The 23,753-nt window shown below is 39.6% G+C and overlaps 1 protein-coding gene across 1 annotated transcript in view; it reads right to left on the bottom strand.

Annotated features, from left to right (window-relative positions):
* Window positions 1-21,357, bottom strand: part of GDAP2 (ganglioside induced differentiation associated protein 2) — a 58,274-nt gene extending 36,917 nt beyond the window's left edge. The window contains exons 1-7 of the mRNA XM_019458003.2: window positions 21,120-21,357; window positions 19,694-19,833; window positions 11,222-11,375; window positions 10,734-10,822; window positions 5,034-5,110; window positions 3,501-3,660; window positions 1,286-1,442 (exon numbers count right to left, since the gene is read on the bottom strand). Of these exons, the coding sequence (XP_019313548.1) occupies window positions 1,286-1,442; window positions 3,501-3,660; window positions 5,034-5,110; window positions 10,734-10,822; window positions 11,222-11,375; window positions 19,694-19,833; window positions 21,120-21,295 (953 nt within the window). The 5' untranslated portion in view covers window positions 21,296-21,357. The remainder of the gene's footprint in view (window positions 1-1,285; window positions 1,443-3,500; window positions 3,661-5,033; window positions 5,111-10,733; window positions 10,823-11,221; window positions 11,376-19,693; window positions 19,834-21,119) is intronic.
* Window positions 21,358-23,753: the final 2,396 nt, after the last annotated feature.

Here is a 23,753-nt window from a genome sequence, read left to right as displayed (position 1 = left end):
AGTTCAAAATATATACAGATGCCAAAGTCCCAGTCATGTGAGGGACAACCCCATCACTGTATTTAAAGAAAAATGTTTGCCAGTTGATTCTTACACATGCAAATTTAGAAACCACTGAAACTATCATTTGCTGGCCGCTGCTTGTGGAAAAGCTGTTCATTGGTGCCCCCTAGTGGCAAATTTGCTTTGTTTCTAAAAATAAAATCAGAATAAAATGAAGACCAGAAAATCACCAGATACAAAGTTCTAATTCTGTAAGGGACTCCAGAGGTCATCCAGTCCACTCCCACTTACAGATGGAGACTGACAACAACCACACATCACTACAAGATACCGTGATAGAGGCTATATTTTGCTTAAGTACAGGTGTGAAAAAGCATACAGGAGAGGCCATCTATTCCAGACTTCCCTTCCACCTATTCTGGCTTATCTCCAGGGAGATAAATTTCCAGAGGCAATAACTTTTAAGCTGAAACCTGGAGAATGGGCAGGAATTGAAGGATGAGAGTATTCTGGTCAAAAGGGATGGCAAGTACCAAAGCTAAAAGATAAAATAGACCAGGATTTGCTCAGTACTGAAGAGAACAACAGTGATAGATTTTAAGAGCTTGCTAAGTACCAGGTGCTCACAACAATCCTATGAGATGTTAACCTCTCAACCAACCCTATAAGGTAATGCTGATATGAACTATAATTTACCATTTTTCTTTCCTGTAAAAGTGCCTGAAAAGCAGCTAGTTTTCCAAAGACTGTTAATCCTTGGAAAAGCTTACCCAGAAGCACATAAGCTGCTTTTCTTTATGCTTGAAAAAGGACTTATTCAGAATTGCTTTAGAAGACACCTGAAAGAAATGGAATGGCTTTTAAGGTCCCTGGGATAAATCAGGGAGAAATAAAGTGTTTTTAAATGTAACGAAACTATAGATTACACTTTAGTTATAAATACAACAAAGTTAAGTAAAATCTTTGTTAACTCTGCCTTTCCCTTCCCCTAGTTGCTACTTTTAGAACTTCACCCAGAGGCACCACAACTATAGTAGAAAGAGTGGGGGCTCAGAAATCTGATGTGCATCTGAACACTGGCTTCGCTACATTTTAACTGTCACCACTGAGAAGTTAACTTTGATTTTCTGCATCTACCAAATATAGGGACAACATCTTCCTCACCGGATTGTCATGAAAAATAGACTAGAATACATTATATGTTGATCACTTGGCAGCTGTAAGGTCCTTTCTTATTCCTCAAGTCCTTCCATGTCTATCAGTCCAAAGGGGTTCGCCTTACTTTCTCTGATGCTGCTTCTGCAGGGCTGCCTCTGATAACTGGCCCTGAAGGATCAGTCTTCTCTGCTTATCAATATCTCCTTCCATTCGAGCAAAAGCATGAGAGCCGATGAAAGAGAGATCTACTCCCAAGCCTTCAGCCTCCTCTTCTTGGTTGTCTGTAACAAAAATACTATCAATAGAGAGCGTAGGACAACACCCAACTATAAATGCTACAGACCGTGAATGCCTAAGAGGGAGGACTGTGAGGTAATCAAAAACACTGGGGTTAAGGGTATTTTTTTTTTTTTTCTTGAGAATCAAACTGAAATCAGATTTAGGCATTTAACGAACTGAAATAACGCAAGAAACCCCCTGTCCCTGTGTGACAGAAGTTTTAGGAATACCAGGGTGACCTAGGTGTCACTTCAGGAAGGAAAGAGTAGAACCTAATGATAAGCAAAAAGAAGTAATTATACAGAATGCAGGTTGAAAGATGGACTGTCACACCACATCTGACAAAACAAATAAAAAAGAACAAATGTTTGGGATCATTTATCCAGAACTGCTTAAGGAGGGAGCACATGGTTAGCGGACACAGAAACTGGAGTCCTTTTGTTCGATAAGCCCCAATGACAGACGGCTGGAGCGGGACTGCAGGACCCACATTCACTAGGATAACGTTTCATTCTAATTTAGCATCCTGGTTTTCTCTACTGGTCATGCCTATGTAATCATTCCGACCTGTCAGAGTTCTAGTTTTCACTACGAATTAATAAATTAACTTTCCAATTTACCCATATGATCATTTTGTTTGGCTAGATGTCAGTACTTCGGGAATGGATCATCTCTTAATGTGCTCCTCACTGCCTTCCCAGATTTATTAAAAAAAAAAAAAAAAAAATGTCTTTAAAGAAAGGAAAAAAAAAAAATGCCTTGGACCATGGGGAGCTTCCCAAGGTGATGCCACTACTTGAAGCCCAGCCAGGTGGGCCACCTCAATGGGACTTCCTTACCTCTACTTCACTGCTCTTCAAATTGTGACAGGTCAATAGCTCAGACAGTGTGCTTTTATGAACAAATACCCACGAATGAATCAAGTAAGCTGATTTTACATCTATTTTAACAGACTGAACATTCTAATTGAAAAGATTTATGAGCACTAAGACCTACATCTTTGAGGCAATCAAGCACTCTTTGTGAATGGCTGACACAAGGAACCCTTTGCCTAATGAGTTGGCCTAATCTGCTGCCCAGCATTACGATCTCGAATTGGGTTTGCTATTCATTACTCCTTGTCATACAAAATGTATTTACCCACTTAGGAAAAACTATATTCTTTAGTGGTGGTCCTAAGCATGAGAATTCCAAATAACTCTGGGCGTATCCTAAAGTACACAGGCAGCCCTCCAGCAAAGCTTGGTTCAGACATTTCCTGGTGGTAAACCACTTACAATTCCTCCACTGGAGTTAAGGCTGCGTACTGGTGATAAAAAGGAGATGAGCAGCCTTCTACAGATTTCTACCTTGATGCTCATTTACAAGTGTTCACGTGCTCTGCCACTGCTCCAATCTACATGAGTATATAACTTAAAGAAACCAAAAGAGTGATAACAGCATTCTTGTTTCAATATTTAATATTAGGTCTGGCTTTTAGAGGACATATTGTTGAAGCTGTTGACAATTTCAGATGATTGTGTACTTCAGGAAGGTGAAAATGTTGTTATACCCAACTCTGGATCTCTACTGCCTAACAAACTTGATGTTTTGTGTGTGTGTGTGTGTGTATAAACATACATTCTTTTTTAGGTTAAAGACTACACTTGGGGGTGCGTGGGCGGCTCAGTAGGTTAAGCGCCTGAATCTTGGTTTGGGCTCAGGTCGTGACCTCACGGTTCCTGAGACTGAGGTCCACATTGGGCTCCATGCTGACAGCATGGGGCCTGCTCGGGGTTCGTTCATTCTCTCTCTCTCTCTCTCTCTCTCTCTCTCTCCCTCTCTCCCTCTCTCCCTCTCCACCTCTTCTCTGCTTGCATGCACACACACTCTCTCAAAATAAATAAACTTAAAAAAAAAAAAGTAAATTTTAACAAGAATAAAACTCTAAAAACATTTAAGGTGGTCTTGATCTTAATGACACTCATAGAGAGCCCCCAAAGGCAGGCTAAACCATCTCCTTCTTGGTGGTGTTCATCAGTCCCTGACAGAAGAGGGAAATTAAGAAAGGCAGAACTCACCCTCCGGGGCACCAGGTTTTTCACTTATTCTAATCTGTCGTTCAGGTACCACAGGCTCCCCTTCTGCATTTCCAATATCTGCAGGTAGGTATGGCAACGATCGACATTCCTCCTTTAATGACCTTGGGAAGTACAGAGGTAGCAGCTTTTGGTAAGTAGCCTGTGTCAGAAAAGCAAGACATTCTGTGAAAAATAACGAAGTAACGAAGCAGCCATCAGGCGTCAGCAATGCATTGTGCTGTTCCAGTCACTGTGAAGACAGCTCCCACCAAGAATAAAGGCCTTTCCACTTCTAAGCTCGACTAGAGCCGTCTGGGACCCTCCATCAGTTCTTATGTAAAAGGTCAGGATATTGTTAGATGGTCAAGTTAAGCCTGACTCCCATCCTGGCAACTTCAGGTCACTGAACCTGGAATGCGGAAGCGCTGCCACTCCTGTCCTACGGTCATCTGCCCCTCCCTTGGAATATCGTATTTTTCTTTAACGACAATTTCAGCTTTATCACCTCCCATGGGAAGTATTTCCTAACCCTGTGCAAGCTAGAGTTCTGTGTTCCTGTCCATTCCATACTTCCATTAGTGCACTTATCACAATGATCAAAAACTCTGAACTGTCTGTCCCCACCAATACACAACGGACTGCTTGAGGACAACGACCCCGACTTCTTCACTGGTGTATTCCCATCTAGTGTAATAAACTTGTACGCCAGACACTCAATGAAAGATCACTGACAGAACGAATGAATAGGTAACCAAGTGAAATAAGAGACAGCAAACAAGCAAATGTGTCTCGTTTTAGCAAATTCGAAAGTATTTATATATCATGCATATAGCTATTAACACTTTCAGCGGGTATTTCACAGGAATTAACTCATTCACCACAAAACTTCTGTGATATAACTGCTATTAGTACTCCCATTTTATCAAAGAACAGAGAGGTTAAGTAACTTGCCCAAGGACACATAACCGCAAAATAATATAAGCTGGATTGGAGAGCACACTAAAACTAAATAAAACTTAATAAGAGTTAAAGCAAAGACCTAATTTTCTAAAACGGCTCCAAATTAGACTGCAACATACTAACCCCAACTACATACAACAAAACATAACCCTCCAACTTAATCAATGCCAGTCACTAGGCTAGGCTGCCACCTGTTTCCAGGTGAGGCAGACATCAAAGCTTTTCCAGCACAGTAGCGGTTTTCCAGTTACGCTGCCCAGGCACCCAGTACTTGGGTTATAAGGTGATGCCTCAAGATATTTTAAGAGCTAATACAGGGAGCAAAGCAGAACAACTCCACCTTGTGGGACTTCACTAAGTGAAAACAGTCTTAGCAATGAAAAATATGAACAAATGCTCCTTTCTGATTTATTTTTAGTTTCTAACACGGATTTTTTTCAACAAATGATACCAAACACATACACTGATACCTAGGATTTGCCTGCTAGCAATTCAGCAAATAGATAATGATGACACAAAGGCAAACACTAGTAAAAGTAAGATTTAAACAAGGCAACATAATTAGCAAGATACCTCTTCAAGTTCAGAGACAGCAAATACTACTTTTTCAATGGTCTCCCCATGAATCTCCAGGAATCTCCTTACAGTGCCTAAGGAAAAGAATAAATTATTCAACAAATAATGACTTGTGTGAAGAAAATTCAAACAAACTCTTCAAAGTTTTATTTTTGTAATACATCACTCCTCATTTCAGTAGGTCTCTGCTCAATGACACCTTATCAGTGACGCCTGCCCAGACCACTATAATTAAAAATCCTTCTCTGGGGCGCCTGGGTGACTCAGTCAGTTGAGCGTCTGACTCTTGATTTCGGCTCAGGTCATGATCCCAGGGTCATGGGATCAAGCCCCACGTTGGGCTCAACACTGGGCGTGGAGCCCGCTTAAGATATTCTCTCTCTCTCTCTCTCTCTCTCTCTCTCTCCCTCTCCTCCGCTCACACGTGCTCTAAAATAAAAAAATAAAATTCCTTCTCTGATTTACTTTCCTCCAGAATAAATATTATAGACATCTTGTGGAATCTGTTTATTTTACATCTTCTCTGTCCTCCCTGCCCCATCTGCTAGAATGAAAATACCCCAACAGCAAGAGCTTTATTTTATTTACTGCTTTATTGTCAATGTCTAGAACAGTGCCCAGCCATAGAAGATGCTGACTCCAGACAATTCATCCTTATCCAGTATATTTTTACTCCCTGGGGCCTCTCACTCTCTGCCTAGAATGATCTAGCCTAAGCATCTCTGTATTCATTCAGTTACAGTATTCAATGACCTACTCAGCCTTGCATCCCTATCAAAATCTCATTAAACCAAAGGTGATTTTTTTTCTTAGTTTCTACATTATTCTGATTCTTCTCTATCAATTTCCTATCAATGAAACCTAAAGGCCTTTTTCTCAGTCCTTACCTCACTAAAGATTTCTCTAGCTTTAGTTTTAAATGCCCATGCTCTACCTTTTAAAAATGCTATTCTCCAGGGTTCTGACCTCCATATTTATTTTCTTGATATATATATTCTCTTACCTCACCAATTTGCTGGCTAGGCACTGATGTAAATACTCAGACTCTCAGATCTTTATATACTGTTTTCTGAATGCAAGAGCTCAATTGCCTACTGCCTACAGAGCTTATCTGCTTAGATCACCCAGAGACCTCAAACTGGGGAGGACTAGACTTGACCTCCATCTTTCCCCCAAATCTGTTCCTTTACCTGTATTCTTTATTCCATACCATAGCAACATCCAATCCTTCCTTCATTTTCTTTAAAAAAAATTTTTTTTAAATGTTTATTTACTTTTGAGAGAGTGAGAGAGAAACAGAGAGACAGACAGAGAGAGAGGCAGATGAAGAATCTGAAGCAGGCTCCAGGCTGTCAGCACAGAGACTGATGCAATGCTTGAACTCCAGGACAGCGAGATCATGACCTGAGCCCAAGTCGGATGCTTAACCGACTGAGCCACCCAGCACCCCATTCCTTCACCCTGCATTCAATGGGTTATCATGTCCTTTAAATTCTACTGCTGACAGAAATTTTCAAACATCCACTCCTTCTTTCTTCCAGCTGCTCTTAGGATCTTAATGCTTACGAGCCTTTGGCAGTAAGCTCTTAATTGTGTGCTTATTTTTCTCTTTTCCAGGTCTACATATTCAGCACTGCCCGAGTTATCTTCCTTACCCTGTCACCCTCCTTACTCAATAATCCTGGGGCTCTGCACTGCTTATAGGTTAGGATCCAAGTCCCAGCATGGTTCTTCACACTTGGATCTCAACTGGCCACTCCCTCACCCCCTGGCTTTAGTCCTGTTTCCCATCATTCCTCCCACACACCTTATGTTTTGGGCAAATTGGCTTCTTTGCTGTACTCAGAACGCTTCACTTAACTTTTACGCGACCCTGCCTCTGCCTCCATGGCTACCTTTGACTAGATATCCTTCATTCACCATGGCCTTCTCTTAGTGAACTCCTACCCATTTGTCAAGACCCTGTCCAAAGCCATCTGGTTTGTACAGAACTCCATCCTTTCTTGTGCTCCTCTTACAACCTGAATAACCCTCCATTTGTGAACTTCTCCTAGCATTTTATGGCTGGATGGTGAGCTTTCTGAAGGCCAAGTATATCTTACATTAATATTACGAGAACCTAGCACATCTTAAAGATGTGGCAAGCAATCATTCAAAAGTAGCCAGCACCTGAATTAACATTTTATAGCTCTGGTTATCTACATATTGCCTGCCTTGTTTGCTACTGTATCTTGAGAACATAACAGCAGACCCATTTGCTGAAGGACTATTCATTATTCTCCCTATATAAGGTGATAAATTTATTTTTCATTTCTCTTTCTATTCTGCCTTAACAATTTTTTTAAAATGAACTTTCAGAAAGGGATTTTCTTCTCTTTGACTCCAAGTTTTAATTAATGTTCACACATAGTGGTTTCCCAGCATACAACTGTAGGATTTCCACTAGAAGACAAAATGCAATGCCAGATAGTAACTAAAACTGAACTCCCTCAGCAGAATTCATTAAGAAAAGTAATTTTGCAAAAAAGAATTAAAAAAAAAAAAAAAAGAAGAGTGATGTCATGGCTACAAGGATTTAGTACCAACAGCCAATTCAAACCGTTTCCTTCCAAGTTTCATCTCTGCACTATTCTTTGCAGCCAACCAGGACGTCATGCACCTCACTTTTAGTGAAAACCCTTTAACTGGTGAGAATGACATCTGGGGCATTAAAATTCCCAACAGGGAAACACAGTAAGAACAAACAGCGTCATCTTTTTTTTTCTCACCACTGTATCCTCTCCTGTATAGCACAGGGCCTAGCACGCAGTCGCTCAAAGTTTTGTTGAATGAATAAATAACCTGATGAATTGATTTTAATGCAGATGTTTCTTTGGGCTTCTAATGCAGAAGAACTGAACTGCACGTGAACCCAGGGAAAAACGATAAACAGTCTTGATACATCTATCAAGAGGACATTTACCTAGGTTTCAAATGAAATAAAGTTTCGTAATATTTTAAAGAGTTTGGTACTAAAGACTTAGAGTTACATTATTAGATTTGTTCTTGGTCTGTACATGCTGTGAAAGTCCATCTGTATTTTTTTTAATAAAATGCTACAGTTTTGCTATTAGATTTAAGGTACAGTAAGTCTAACAGGCCTTGTAAAAGTTGACTTGCCCATCTTTAAGTTTTCCATTTCCTTTGTGCTAAATAAGTAAATTCTTAGAAACTGCCTCATCGAAGTCCCTTAAACCAACTATTGACCTTCATCTGCTCTTACTACAATTCCTGCTCAAAGTTGACACCTCTAGAGTACTGTACCAAGTGATTTATCAAGCAGTTTTTCTGGGGCCACAGAGCCAGTGAGACTGGTAGAACTGGGATCAAAAGCCAGTCTTCTTGACTCCCTTTTCAGAGCCTTTTCTACAAAATGTTGCTGCCTTTTTAAATTCTAATGCCTGAGTGGCTCACTCGGTTGAGCGTCCAACTTTGGCTCAGGTCATGATCTTGCAGTCTGTGAGTTTGAGCCCCACATCGGACTCTGTGCTGACAGCTCAGAGCCTGGAGCCTGCTTCAGATTCTGTGTCTCCCTCTCTCTCTGTCCCTCCCCCGCTTGCACTCTGTCTCAAAAATAAATGAACATTAAAAAAAATAAGTTCTAACCTATATGATTACTTTAATAAGAAACGGAGACATATAAAAAGTCATAGCTCAAGGTATGGGATGATAAGGCAAGGACTAAGAGGAATCAGAGAATGTCAAGACCTGCCAAAAGCTTAGCCAGGAAGAATTACATAAAGGCAGGAACTTTGCTTTGGTAAGGCACCATTCAGAATGCATGCAGAGTAGTGATAACATAGGAGCTTCCCACTGAAGCAGTTCTAACTCAAGCATAATTGAATTATTTAGTATAATAAACAGGTTACTGGACTTGGGAGTCATCAGTATGCATAACCTTAAGAACATGATAAATTTCTGAGCCTCTTTATTTGTAAAAAGGACACCATATTCCCTAAAACACAGGGTTGTTGAGGGAATTTCTATATCCCTTTTTAAAATACATACTTTTTTAAAAAGTTCTTTAAAGATTTGAGAGAGAGAGAGAGAAAGGGAGACAGAGAAAAAGATTTGAGAGAGAGGGAAAGGGAGACACAATCTGAAGCAGGTTCCACACTGTCAGGACAGAGCCCAATGTGGGGCTCAAACTCACAAACCGTGAGATCATGACCTGAGCTGAAATCAAGAGTTGGATGCTCAACGGACTGAGCCACCCAGGTTCCCCCAAAATACCTATTTCTTAAGCAAGTACCATATGTAAACCATCTTGACCTATGGAAGCATTAGAAATGCAAAGATGCAAAGATAAGAGCTCTGCTCCTCAAGAAACTCAGTCTAATATATATAAAGTATAAAATATGTAAATTTACTACAAAATCCTTGAGCAGTCAATCTTCATTTTAAAAATAGTTAATTGTTAAATAAGACTACTTATGTACTCACCCTAAATTCTAGGCTATCTAATAATAATTTTATACATTTGAGTATCTCTAGTATATCGTTGAGAAGACTTTCAGCTCCTTGTCTTTAAATTCTAGAGATACAAGGGTTCTTAAAGATCATCTTATACAGTTTTCCTCCTCAATGAGGAATAGCTGCAACAAATGGTCATTTAGCCTCTGCGTGCACATTCCCAGCGACAAGAAGTTCACTTAAAACACCCGCCTATTACAGTGAGTCCTATCTCAAGTGGGACCGAATCTCCTTCCTTCTGACACAGTCTTGGACCTGTTCTCTACTGCTGGAGGTCTTACCTACAAGCCTTACAAGAAATCTGTGAACTCCCTGAAATTGTACACAAATTTCCTGTGTATGTATGTCCTCTGGGGAAAGGGGTCCACAGCTTTCTTCCATCAGATGCTTGGAGTAGTTTATGATGGCTCCCCAAGAGGCTCAGAACCACTGCTCTAAAAATGCAGCACAGAATAAGTTCACGAGACTCCTTCAGATGTTAAAGATGGGCACCATATATGCTAAAAGCATCATCTTCTTTAGGAGAAACACCTGTTTCTCCTGTTTCAAACTGTTGGCTCTCCAGTTTGTCAGTGTCTCATAAGATAGGACACCCAGAACTACATACAAACGTCTAGATGTGGTCTGAACCTGCATATAATACAGTGAGATCATGGAATCTCTCAAGCCGAACACCTTGTTTTTATATCACATATATGACATTCTGTCTCATAATGATCAAGCTTGGTCTTTTTTAAACCTCAATGCAAGGATTTATACTCAAATGACACATGTGAAAGCTGCTATTTCAACTGCAAAGTGCTACATAAACACTGTATCATGAAATCTGTTTTGACATCATTGTTGCAATGTTACAATTATTCTGAATCATGATGCAAAAACCCAATGCGCTGACCGCTGACCATACTTCTCAGCTTGGTATCATTTGCAAATTTCGTAAGCAAGCCTGCAAGCCTTTATTCAAGCGGAGAAAAATGTCAGCCTGGAAAAGTAAATTGAGCTCAGCAACTTAGCAATACAAAGTTCCCTCCAGGATGCCATGATTAGCTAACCAACAAATCTTCTTTGGCTGTAACTATTTAACTAGTGATAACAGAAAAATCTGTAAGGCTCAATTTATGTGCTGCAACCCAATCCTATTTATGAAGTCCTCGATGTAGGCACAGCGTCGCCAATGTTACTTACGAAGCGCTATGTGTGTTGCATCCTCTAAAGGATAACCTCGTTTTGCAGAATTGATGACACAGAATCCCACAGATGACATTGACTGCTCTCTGCGGACAGAAAACACAAAGCACCAATATTCATAACACATACATATGTAATTAATTTAAAAATGCAGCTCAACTTCTCCTTCCCTACCTCCTCAACAAATCTAGTGTAACAACCCAGTTACGCTATTTAATATTTATATTAATATTATAATTGTACCACTAGGGGGGAATATAGTTCAAGCAAAGATTGAGTAAAATGGGAACAGGTTAAATTCTTAAGTCACCCAAATCCATTTCTCTTATCCTGCTAAATTTGCGAAGATAATTAATTTTGTCTTCAGAATCCTCTTACGTGATTTAAATCCCTCAAAATTTGATTTCCACAGCCAGGTTTCATTTGGAAACCGGGGCCTTTGACAGTGTATGGCATGGTGCATCCAGGAGGTGAATAAGCCATACTTTGCCAGCTGAAGCACGTTTCTGTAGCAGCTGTACAGGGAGCTCTCAGCAGCGGTGCGATAGCGGCTCTTGTACTTAGGTCCCACTGTGTGAATGATGAACCGGGCAGCTAGATTAAATCCTTTCGTCAATTTTGCTTCACCTGTCCGGCAACCTGGGAACAATGGAGCATGCTTAAGTCATGGAGGTGTTGGGGAGAAAAAAAGTCAACAAAATAAGGCATAAAACAGAGAAGTAATAAGAACTTCATTGAGAAATTTCAATTAAAAATATGGATTGAACACAAACACTGATCTCTGTTGTCAAAATGACAGTGAAGCAATACAATAGGTATAAAAACAGAGACAGAGAGAATGGGAGAGAACATCAAGCAGATAAGCATCATCAAAATTCTGGAAGGCAGAAGGCCTGGAAATAACTGATTCAGCAAGCAGAGAAACCTAACTGCTCGCAGAAAAGAGGTCGCCGATTGGAAGCAAGCTGGTCGTATGGAAAGGCGGTGTTGGATTCAAGACAGACTGCCTGGTTTCAAATCTCGGGTTTACCATTTTCCTTCTGTGCTACCTGGGCAGCTGCCTGGCCTCTCCAGGCCTCAATTTCCCGTTTAGTGGGAATACTACTGGTACTCACTTCACAGGATGAAATTAGTTAATACATGCAAAGTACACACACGCGTTACCTACCATTCTTGTTACTACGGAACACTAGGAAGGCTCAAGACTTGGAGGCCTATGTACTTCTAAAGGCTATGATGTGAAGTGGGACTAAAAAGAGGAGGCGGAGTTAAGTTTGCATAAGAAGAGTCAAATCTGCAACAACCCCTTCCCAGCCAGCACAGCAAGGGGATGATTTCTTGACCATCACAGCAGCAGGAACATTTACTCTCTGGAGATGCTGCGCTGGGAAGTGTCTGGACTGCAGAACCCCAGGCGCAGCTGAGAAGAGGGGATGTAGCTAAGGTGTTACACTCTACACTGAGAGCTTTAGCCCTCTGCTCCTAACTGGTGTCCAAAACACAGATGCCCACGCTTACACCCCTTCCAGGAAACTAAGAGGCCCAAACCAAAGGACTCGCAGACTGTGACAACTAAGGGAAGTTCCCCAACCAAACAACAGGGCTCCTGCTCATCACCTGCGGCTAGACCCGCCAAGCAGTAACTCTTGCCCGTGCACACAGAGCTTCCCTTCACCTTCTCACTTCCTCCATCATAAATACAGCTGACACTCAAGGATCACTAGGAAGTGAGCCAAGCCTCTGACCAAAGGGGGTCAAAACGATGCTCAAACAAGAGAGAATGCAACCACTGTCAGATAGGTAAGAGAAGATACGGTACCTCAGAAACAAAACCAGAATGTTATAAGATGTTATAAAAAAAAAATATTCAGAGAAGAGGAAGAAACAAAGCACTTCTATAACTGTTACAGCCAAATGAAAAACATGTTATCGGGAATGACAACAGATACATTAAAGCCAAAGTTAAGGAAAGCTTCCGGAAAATAAAAAGCTAGAAAATAAGACATGAAAAATTGGGAGGATTAAACAAGGAGGTACAAAATCCAATAGAATTTCTTCAAAGAGAGAACAGAGAATACAGAGGGAAGGAAATTATGAAAGAAATAAAACAAATTTTCCAGAACCGAAAGATAAGAGTTTCTAGCTCACAGAATACCCAAACCACATCAAGGTGGAGAAACTGTGAAACTGAGAATACCAGAGAGATGAGATCATAGTTTCCAGAGAAGAAAACACTATCACACAAAGAATCAAGAACAAGAATAGCATCTGAGTTTTCAAGAGCAATAATAAAAACAGAAAACAATGGACCAATGCCTTCAAAACCTGGAAGAGGATTACTAGCTTAAAATTTCATTGTCAGCCAAACTTCCAATTAAGTATGAAGGTGGAAGGTCTCAGTAATTTTGCCCCCACCCATCCTTCTCAGAAATCTCTGGTAGATTTATCCACAAAAATGAAGGAATACATCAAAGAAGAGAAGGGCATGAGAGATCCAGAAAATGGGAGGATTCACTGAATAGAAAAAAGGATTTCCTAGGATAATAACTATACAGCAGGCATAGAGAACAACCTAGAGAGGAAAGAGGACGGTGGATTTCAGGAGGCACCTTGTCAAGAAGAAAATGGAGTTGAAAGATAACCAAGAGTTTTTGACTTTACTGAGAGGTTTATAGTCGTATTTAAAAGTTTGAGATTAAATCAGTGATAGTTAGAATATTAAATAATCAAATCAATAACTCAGAGGAAAATAGCTATACAAAAAGAATTCAAATCCGTTTTGTAATAAGCAGCAAGCAATATTTATACAGTCACAATGTTAAGGCTGAATGTCGATTTAATAAAAATTTGACAGACCAATTGGGGAAGTGGGTGAAGGGGGAAGAAAATGTGAATTTTTTTTTTGTATAGTTAAAAGCAGGGAGTGGATAAGAGTTTAATCTTTAATTTCCACAATAGGAAGTCAAGAGAGAATGAAAAAAATCAATACAGTAGTTGTAGCATATTATTTGGAAATAGCAGTAAAATAAGGAATTTAAAGGTTTGAAAGTATATGCCCCTGAAGAAAGGGAAAGGAAAGGCAAAGAACTGTTGCTTTCCTTTATATATTTCGATGTAAGATTCTTTGACTTTTAAAACCACATATACATTGATCAATGAAAAGCCGTAAGCACGAACTGATACTCAAAAAAGAGAAAGGGAAAAAAACATCATTTGGCACCATTTGAGGCAGCTCAAATTGGTTTAATAACCAATTCTTAGTTTGAAAAATGGTAATTAAAAGAATTAAGCATTTATGCTGCCCTCTAATAGAAACTAATTCAGAGTAACCACATGACAGTTATTGGGGAAAGGCTCTACTTTAGAGGAATGTGAGCTAGTAACCAAGGATATGATGATAGGTTTTAGAAAAATACAACTTCACAATCTTTTGTTAAAATTAACTAATTAATTAATTTTTGAGAGAGTGCAAGCAGGGGAGGGGCAGGCAGAGGGGGACAGAAAGGGACAGAGGATCTGAAGTGGGCTCTATGTTGACAGGCTGACAGCAGCGAGCCCCATGTGGGGCTTGAACCCACAAACTGCAAGATCACATCCTGAGCTGAAATCAGACACTCAACCGACTGGGCCACCCAGGCGCCCCTACAACTTCACAATCTTAATGAAATTACTGACTCAGATAAGGACTATAAATGTTGCTAAAACCATTATGTGAACGTATGACAGGGTCCTGGGTATTCATAGAACTTAAATAACCCCATATTGACTACAGAGGGTAAAACAACTGTACAAACGGAAGAATCAAGCTGTCATCACTCTAAGCCAGAGAGCCATCTTAGTGTCAGTAATGGTCCACTAACAGGTCAATCAGATTTTATACGTCTCCCAATATGATATACTAAGTACACAATACAACATCACCTATGAAATCCTTTAGCCAAATCTGATTCAATTAGATACAACTTCCAGGTTATAGGAAATACAAGGGATAAAGCGACAGACCAAACGGTACCTCAGGGTAAGCAGATAAACCCAGAAGGTGAGACATCTTGGAAGACATGTTGGCCTACTTTACTCAACAAGTGTCATAAAAAGGGAATGGAGTTGGATGAAAACAAAATCTTTAAAGATACAACAATTAGATGTAATGTGTGACCCTAGATTGGATATTGCTTTGGACAAACTAGCTGCAAAGGGCATTTCTGGGTCAACTGGAAAGTTAAAACTATGGTTTGGGTATTAGATGAACAGCCAAAAGGTAGAATTCATTTGCTGAAGAAAGCAGACTGCAGAACAGTATGTGTATAATTATCTTAAGATATGCACTGTATACATATAATTATTTTGGTAACAAAATATTTAAGAATGTATGTGTATGCCCACATACACATAAAGATCCGGAAGAATATGCGCTACAGTACGAGTACTGGTGATCTCTGTGTGGTGAAAATGTTAAGTTTTCATTTATTTCATAGCTTGTGTGCATATACTTCCTACAATTTACATTTACTGCTTCTGTAACTAGAAAGCAATTATTTGAAAGGTGTAATATATATTAAAAAAAAAAAAAGCAAGTAAGGAAATATGTATTGGGGCAGTTGGCAGAATCAGTCCTGAAGATCTCTGAAGACAGACTACAGACACAGAAAAGAATTTTAAGTGTTCAGGATACTCTGGTTTTGGGAATCCCACCTTTTCCTTAATAATTGTTAACCAAAATGCAGAACTCTGGAGACTAGACTCATGCTAATAATAAGCACACCGTTCCCAACCTTCCACTTGTTCTTTCTAGCCCAGATTTCTTCTAACCCAAAGCCTAAATCCTGACATCATTATGAACAGTTAAAACACAACCCTGAAAGTATTTTTAATTCCTGCAGAACAAATGCAAATTTCTTGAGTAAGTTCAAGTTCACTCTAGCTGAAACTCTGTCCAGCATGCCTTTTACCCCTCCGCTAAGGAGCGCTGCTGGTACGATAACTTGAATATCGGAGCAGTAAAGATTAGTTAGGACTTTTCAACTTCACTTACTTCTCTCCAAATGCTAACATCCACAGTAAGAAACACAAAAGTTGTTTTAATCCTTATAGCAAAGACTCCTATTCATAAGAGAACAGAGCAATCAAAAAACTCAGTGCGTGTACTCCCATCCTAGCAAATGTGCACATTAAGTACCAAGTGACAGAACATTTAAGTAGCAAAACTACACAGTGGTCCTGATTGCAGGAGAAAGTATTTTCCTTCTCTTTTGCACATGGAGACGCATAAGCTCTACACTGGAGAATGTTCTGTGTGTGCCTGAGAAAAATTTGCACTCTGGTGCTGTTAGATGGACTATTCTGGGTATGCCTATTACATTCATTTGACCCCATAGTGTAATTCAGGCCCGCTGTTTCCTTACTAATTTTGTCTGGATGATCCATCCAGTGTTGAAAGTGGTATACTGTGGTCCCTGCTACTGTATGGCTATTTCTCCATTTAGATCTTTCTTTTTTAAATTTTTTTTTTTTTTTTTTTTTAGTATTTATTTTTGAGACAGAGAGAGACAGAGCATGAACGGGGGAGGGGCAGAGAGAGAGGGAGACACAGAATCCGAAGCAGGCTCCAGGCTCTGAGCTGTCAGCACAGAGCCCGATGTGGGGCTTGAACTCACGGACTGTGAGATCATGACCCGAGCCGAAGTCGGACGCTTAACCGACTGAGCCACCCAGGCACCCCAACCATTTAGGTCTTTTAATATTTGCCTTAAATATTTAAGAGCTTCTACGTTGGGTGCATACGTATTTACAACTGCTACATCCCTTTGATGAACTGACCCCTTTTTCATCATACAGTGACCTTCTCGGTCTCTTGTGACCAATTCTGACTGGAAGTCTATTTTATCTGGCAGAAGTACAGCCACTCTTGTTCTCTTTTGGTTTCCATTTGCACAGAGTATCTTTTACCATCCCTGCACTTTCAGCCTACACGTATCATTAAAGCTAAAGTGAATCTCTTGTAGACACTATACTGCTGGGTCTTGTTTTTTTATCCACCAACCACTCTGTGTCCTTTGATTGGAGAACTTAGTCCTTTTATGCTTAAAGTAATTGCGGCTAGGTAAGGAATTACTATTGCCATTTTGTTAATTGTTTCCTGAGGTTTTTTTAAGTTCCTCTTTTTCCTCTCTTGCTGTCTTGCTTTGTGATTTATTTTTCTTACTGGTATGCTTTAATTCCTTTCTCTTTATCTTCTGTGTATCTATTAGAGGTTTCTTTTCTTCATGAATATCACGAGGCTTACGTAAAACATCTTATAGATATAACAGTCTATTTTAAGCTGTTAACAAGTTACCCTCCTCTATGATGCTACTGGTGACATAATCTGATACTGTTAGTGTTTTCAATAAAAATAAGACATCATCACTGCTGAGTCTAGTTACTTAACATCCCAGGGAGTTTGTAGTCATTCATCTGCTACTTAAAGGGTGCCTCCACTCCTCTGGGTACAGGGACACAGGGACCAAGGAGACATACAGTTCCTGTCCTCATGGAGGTCAAAGTTTAATGTGAACCCCATCATCATATAAACAATTTATGAAATTACTAGTGTCATAAGAGCACAAAAGAAAAGCACCACAGGCTGGGAGCACATATCATGGGGAGATTGGCAAATTCTGAAGTAAATGCGAGGAAGACAATAAGCAAAGACTTAAGAAGAATTAAGAACTGAAAGAGCAAAGTACATGCAAAATTGAACAAGAGCTAAACGATCAGTTTGGTTCAAGTACGATAAGGGAGGGAGAAAGGGACATGGAAGGAGCCCGGAGGCAAGTGCCTGAGATCTTGTAAGTCCTTGGACACCAGCTCAAGGAGTTTGTGTTTTAAATGTCACGGGAGGCCACTACACGGTTCAAAGCAGGGAAGCAGTAAGAAGCGATTTACAATTTAAAAAGCAAATGCTTACTGTATGTGGCAAATAGATTTAGGTAAAGAATGAATGAATGTAGGGAGACCAGTTGAAAGGGAAGCTCCAGTCAGGGAATGATGGTAAGACAGGCTAGGCTGGAGGCAGTGGTGATAAAGAGACTCAAGATATATTTATGGCTTGATGACAGCCTTTATGTGGGGGATAATGAGGAGAAAGCGTTAACCCTAAAGTTTTCTGAGTGAAAAATGGGAGAGAACGACGATGCCATTTTACTGATAGCAAACACTTTCTTATATAATAAGGGTTGTCAAACTGGGCTTCCCCATCCTGAATTTGGAGAATTCAGGTTTTAAACTTACTGCAAGACGTTTATATTCACCCTTGTCAGTGTTTTCATTTTTTGGCTCATGGTTCCAGTCGGCTCAGAATATTTAAAACTCTTTGGTCATCCAACACCTCCTATTAACTTCTCTCAACTTTCTATCATCTACAAATTTGGGGAGTCATGCTTTGCAATCATTTATGAAGCTGTTACTGAAAATGTAAAAAGGGGAGAGGATTAAGTATCCAGCCTGCAGTGCATCATTAATAATCTTTCCTCAGGTTTGCAGAGACGCATCAAACAATTGGGGCCTGTAACTAACAGCAGCAGTAACACTAAACACTAGAATGTACTTTGAACTTTCATTTACTTTTCATGATACTGTTTCTATCCCCAAATACTCGCTGAGCTCTTGTGATGTGTCAGGAACTGAGGTAGAGACTATCATCACCATGCCACTTTATAGAGTAGGAAACTCAGGCTCAGCGGTGAAGTGACCGGTTTTACACTACACTAGTTAGTGAAGGGCAGAGTTACAACATGAACTCCTGCTTAGAGACTCTCAGACACATGCTGTCAAATACTGAGGTTTCATTTGTATGCTTACATTAAATTTGATTACCTTCTTTCTCTTACCCTTCCGTCTAGCTCTAAGGTGTGAGAACACACACACACACACACACACAGGCCGTAAGGAATTTTTCCAGACCAGCTTCTCTATTACCTTTATCAAAGAACTCGTATTATCTCTACTGCATTTTCTAATTTCTACATGTTCTTCCCGGTATCATGTTTTCAGTTTAACTGAGGGCTTTTTTCCTCCTTCAGCTATCATATAGTTCAGTTTCTTGATCAGATAATGTAATTCTTCTTTCTCTATCCTCTCTTTCATGGAATCAGCATTATTAAGCATTCCTCTTCAAATTCTAATATTCTTATTAGGTTAGAAACCGTTTTCACTGATAAATGGTAGAGATCAAAAAAAACTCAAGATTTTATACAGGTGATATCTGTTATTTACATTTTAAGAACCATTGCTGTATTTCCTAAATACCTTTTATAAAATGGGCTGACTGAATTTCACAATATTCTATTTGGGCTCAAATAATAGTAACTTGGCTTGCCAGGTTGGTAATTGAAGAAAATGAATGCAAATAAGGTAAACAAGATTCTGAACTAATGGAACTCTTCCCTGTCTCCATTTCCAATGAAATATTCTAAGAAGGTTCTGGTTAAAAAAAATAAAAAAAAAAAAAGCAAGTGCAAAGGTAATCGAGAATATATTTGTCCTTACAATGCATTTTGGTTTTATCACTAAGTCAACTTCATTTCCAAAGTGCAACATTTACTCTCCTTGAGGTATATGAAAAATTCTCTATCAATATCAAATAATGATAGAATTTTTCAGTTTAGAGAAAGGATAGTTGTTTTACAAGGCTTATTTGTGCAAGAAAACGTACAGCCAAGAAAATACTACCAAAGACTTAACTGGCTATAGTAACTAGCATTTTTAAATTCAAGAACATGACAGAGGAGTTTTACTGAGAGTAAAGTCTCAGTGTTCAGTTTCTAACACAATGTGGGGCTTTCAAAAGCTGTTTTTATGTAGTTTAAACAAAAACAAAACAGCTGCATCTACTTAGTATTCTCACTAAATGCAAAACATGCTTCTTTAAATATCAAAAATGTGTCCTAACAATAACACACCTAGGAAAACTCACTCACCCTTAAGTTTCTGGAGGTCCTCCTTCAAATCGGGTCCTGCGAGCATGAAGATACTCTCTGACACAGGGTTCTTATCTGTAAGACTTTCATTGCTGGTATTCACAATGGCCGTACAGTTCAGTAATGCCACGTCTCCTTTCCTGAGGAAGCGATGAACAAAGAACAAACGTGGGGAAGAGGAGGGAGATAAAAAAGCTAACTGCTAATTATTTCAAAACGTTCTATCCTCACTCCCCTTACAACACTGGTTTTGCTAGCTCACAAGCTTAAGTAACAGTAGAAAAGGAGTTCCGGACTCAGGAAGACTAATCTGGCATCTTAGATCTTCAATGCAAATGCTGCAAAGCCGCTACCCACAGAATCGTGTTCTTTCTTTCCTTCTTCCGTATTGCTTTCATTGCAACAGAGTGCTTATAGAGCTGAAAGTGGTTGGTTTCGAGAGTTTACCACAGCAGCATTATTCCTAATAGGCAAAAAGTAGAAAGAACCCAAATGTCTAACAACTAATGAACTGATAACACCGACAAATGACATAGGTATATCCATACAGTGGAATATTATCTGGCCACAGAAAGGAATGAAGTACTGATTCGCACTACCACATGGATGAATCTTTAAAACATACCAAGTCACAACTGACTCCATTTACATGAGATGTCCCCAGTATACAAATCTATACACAGAGAAAGTAGATTAGTGGTTGGCTGCAGCTGAGAGATGGGGAGACAGGGAATGACTGCTAACGGGTAGAGGACTTTGGGGTGATGAAAATGTTCTAAATTGACTGTGGTGATGGTTACACAACTTTGTGAATACACTAAGCACCACTGACTTCTACAATTTAAACTGATAAACTGTATGAGATATGAATTATATCTCAATAAAGCTTTTTTTTTTTTTTACAAAAGAAAGGCACTACTACTAACAGACGCAACATAGATGAACTTTCAAATGATCACGCTGAACGAAGGTGGCCGGATGAAAAAAAGAGTACGTGATTCCATTTACATAAAACTTTGGAAAATGCAAATTGATCTATAGTGACAGAAAGATTAATGGGATGTGGAGTCAGGGAGGGGCATGAAGGAGGGATTATGCAAGGACACAAAATACACTTTTGGGGGTGATAAATGTATTAAGTTGGCTGTGGTGATAGGAACGGGAGAGCAGGCTCACAGATATACACATGTCAAAGTGTACAAACTGTACACTTTAAGAATACGCAGCTTATTGTATGTCAATTATACCTCAATAAAACTGTGTAAGTATGTGCAAAATGATACGTTAACAGAGCTAGGGCTCACAAAAAAGTTTAGAAGAAGTTATGAGAATAAAGGAGTTTAGAAGAAACAATGAGAAAAAAATAATTTAGAAAAAAATTATGAGAGTATTATCATATTTTGATATGATTTAGTCAAAGAATTACCAAAGAATCACTTTCCCGCTGATATCCTTGTTGTAAAGAAAAGGTGATCTAACAGTATTTTCTTGCAATGTTTCAGCTGCAGTATCGGAAGTATTTAATTCATCTTCACATGAGTCGCCCCAGCTGGGTAGCGTATCCACATCCACAAACTGGGAAGGGGCACCCAAGGGATCCATGGAATGGGAACTTCAGCTGCTCTTTCCCCAAATTTCTCAGCAATTCAATATTCACTGGAGACTTCAGCTTAAAAGAAAAGAAAGAACCATTTTAATACAAGTACAGATACTACTTTACTTCCATTAGATCAAAAAACAAATCTCTACTGTGAAATGCTCTAATAGTACATTGTGTGATTAGTCACTTAAACACTCCATAAAAATCAATATACAACAAAGAATTGCTATAGTTTCTCTAAAGAAGAAAGGGGGATTATTGAAGCACAAATTCTTTTCAAAGAATTATAGTCATTAAAATAATCACATGATCCACCAGTTCTACTTTCTAGAAACACAGGACAATTCATTCAGCATTCACTGAGTGTCTGCTATGGGGGTCGGGGGTGGTACTAGGTGCTGCAAGAGATACAAAGATAAATAATATGCACAATTTAAAGAGTTCAGTGGAATGATGATATGGAGATAAGATCTTACTCAATGATAATTGAGTAAGACAAAAGGAAAAGCGGGGAGGTTCCTGCAATCAAGTACAAAAGTTTGAACTTAGTAGAGAAGCAGACGGAGAAGGCGTGGATTTGAGAGGCAATACACATACAAAGGAAGAATTAACAGGACTGGACAATTTACAAGATATGGCAGGAGACAATGATGTGGTAGGAAGATGGCTGTACAGAAACGTAGAAATTAGAAGAGGGTGATAGGAAGACGCACGGTATCAAGTACTACAGAGAGGCCATGGGAAATTCAGCATGAGTAGAGGATATTTAATTTGCCAAGAAGCCAGACAGCTGTTGCAGTAAAATGCAGATTCATTCATCCAATAAATCTCTATGAGCATCTGTCATGGGTCAGGTATTGTTCGAGGCACGGGGGATGCACTGGTGAATAAGACAGCAAGTCCATGCACTTACTGAGCTTATGCTTCCTGGAGGGGAAATGATAAACAGTAACCAAACAGGCAAGCAGATATCTAAAGAATGACTGAGGGCAATAAGTATTACAAGAGAAAAGGGGATATCTGAGTAGAGAGCTAAATAAAGTGAGAGAGCAGGCAAAGTGAAGCCCTGCAGTGTTTCAGGCAGAGGAAATAGCAAGAGTAAAGGCCCAGAGGGCAGGAAGGAGCTTGGTGTATCCCAGGAAGGGTGAGGAGGCAGATGTGGATACAGTAGAATAAGTTAGGTAATGAGTGGTGGGTGACTGAGGTTGGTGAGAGATGGAAAGGCTGGATGATGCAGTTTGTAAGCCCTGATGAGAAGGTTCGGTCTTATTGTAAACAGGAGGGGAAGCTGTTAGAGGATCTTGACAGAGGTAATGACTTAATATAAACAACACCTGGTAAGATTACTCTAGCTACCGTGAAATAGAGTGAGGGCGAGAGTAAAACCAGAGACCAGTAGAAAACTGCTGCAGGGATCTAGGTGACATGGTGAAGAAGGTGGTGAGAAACGGTTGGATTTGGAAGGTATTTTGAAGGTAGAGGCAACGAGACTTGCTAAATGGCTGTGAAGGATGAGGGAAAAGAATCAAAGGTAATTCCTAGATTTCTTGCTCGAGCAACTGAGTAGATGCTAATGCTATTTACAGAGAAGAGGAAGGCTGGAGTAGGTTGTGCAGTGGAGTGATAATCACGGTCGTCTTCCCTCATATGTTTTTGCACGTGTTAAGTTTGAGATGCTCCTCATATGGCCAAGTACTGAAGTCAGACATGCAATTGGCTGTAAGAGGCTAGAGCTCAGAGGAGAGGTCGGGCTACAGATATAAATCTGGAAGACTCAGCGTGTGGGTGGCATTTAAGGCTATGGGAACCGGACATGATTACCAAAAGAGACCATACAAATGCAGAAAAGAGATCCAAGGACTGAGTCCTCAGGCAAAACTTACAGGTTGGAAAGAGGACAAGTCAAAAAAAAAAAAAAATGATAAAGAGGAATCCTATTTTAGGAAATAGCCTAAAAGCCTAAAAGCCAGGTGAAGAAAGCATTTTAAGGAGTGTTTGAGAAGATCAGCTAAGGGAAGTGCTACTGAAATGCCGAGTCACATGGCCAAGAACTGATTAGTGTGTTTGGTAAGTTAGAGATCACTGTCACCACTGAGCAGGCAGATGATCAGCTGGGCTGTGAACTTCTTGTTAGAGTTTTCTGTGTGACCTTAAGGTTTGTTGTTAGAGAAGGAGAACAAACATGCCTTTCTTCATCTAATTCCTTGGTGTTTCTTGCTGAGAAATGTGAGATACTAAATGGAACGAACCATGGATTAGGCACAATATGTTAGCTCCTGCGCCAGCACTGTGGCGTGGGAAGTGTGATCGTTTATGTAACAATTTCAGAAAGGCCTTATAGATGATACCATGATAAAACTATGTAAGAGGGTTATTCTTATTCGATATAAAATACGCCTTTGAAATTATTTTGAAATAAATTAATTTTATCAGAAGTCAGTGTTTAATCCATCCAATTGG

This window comes from Panthera pardus, unplaced genomic scaffold (genome assembly GCF_024362965.1).
Source record: "Panthera pardus isolate Hobbes unplaced genomic scaffold, ASM2436296v1 HiC_scaffold_11, whole genome shotgun sequence".
In the NCBI taxonomy this organism is placed as follows: Eukaryota; Metazoa; Chordata; class Mammalia; order Carnivora; family Felidae; genus Panthera; species Panthera pardus.
The sequence above is the reverse complement of the archived record's forward strand: the minus strand, read 5'-3'. Positions and strand labels throughout refer to the sequence as shown.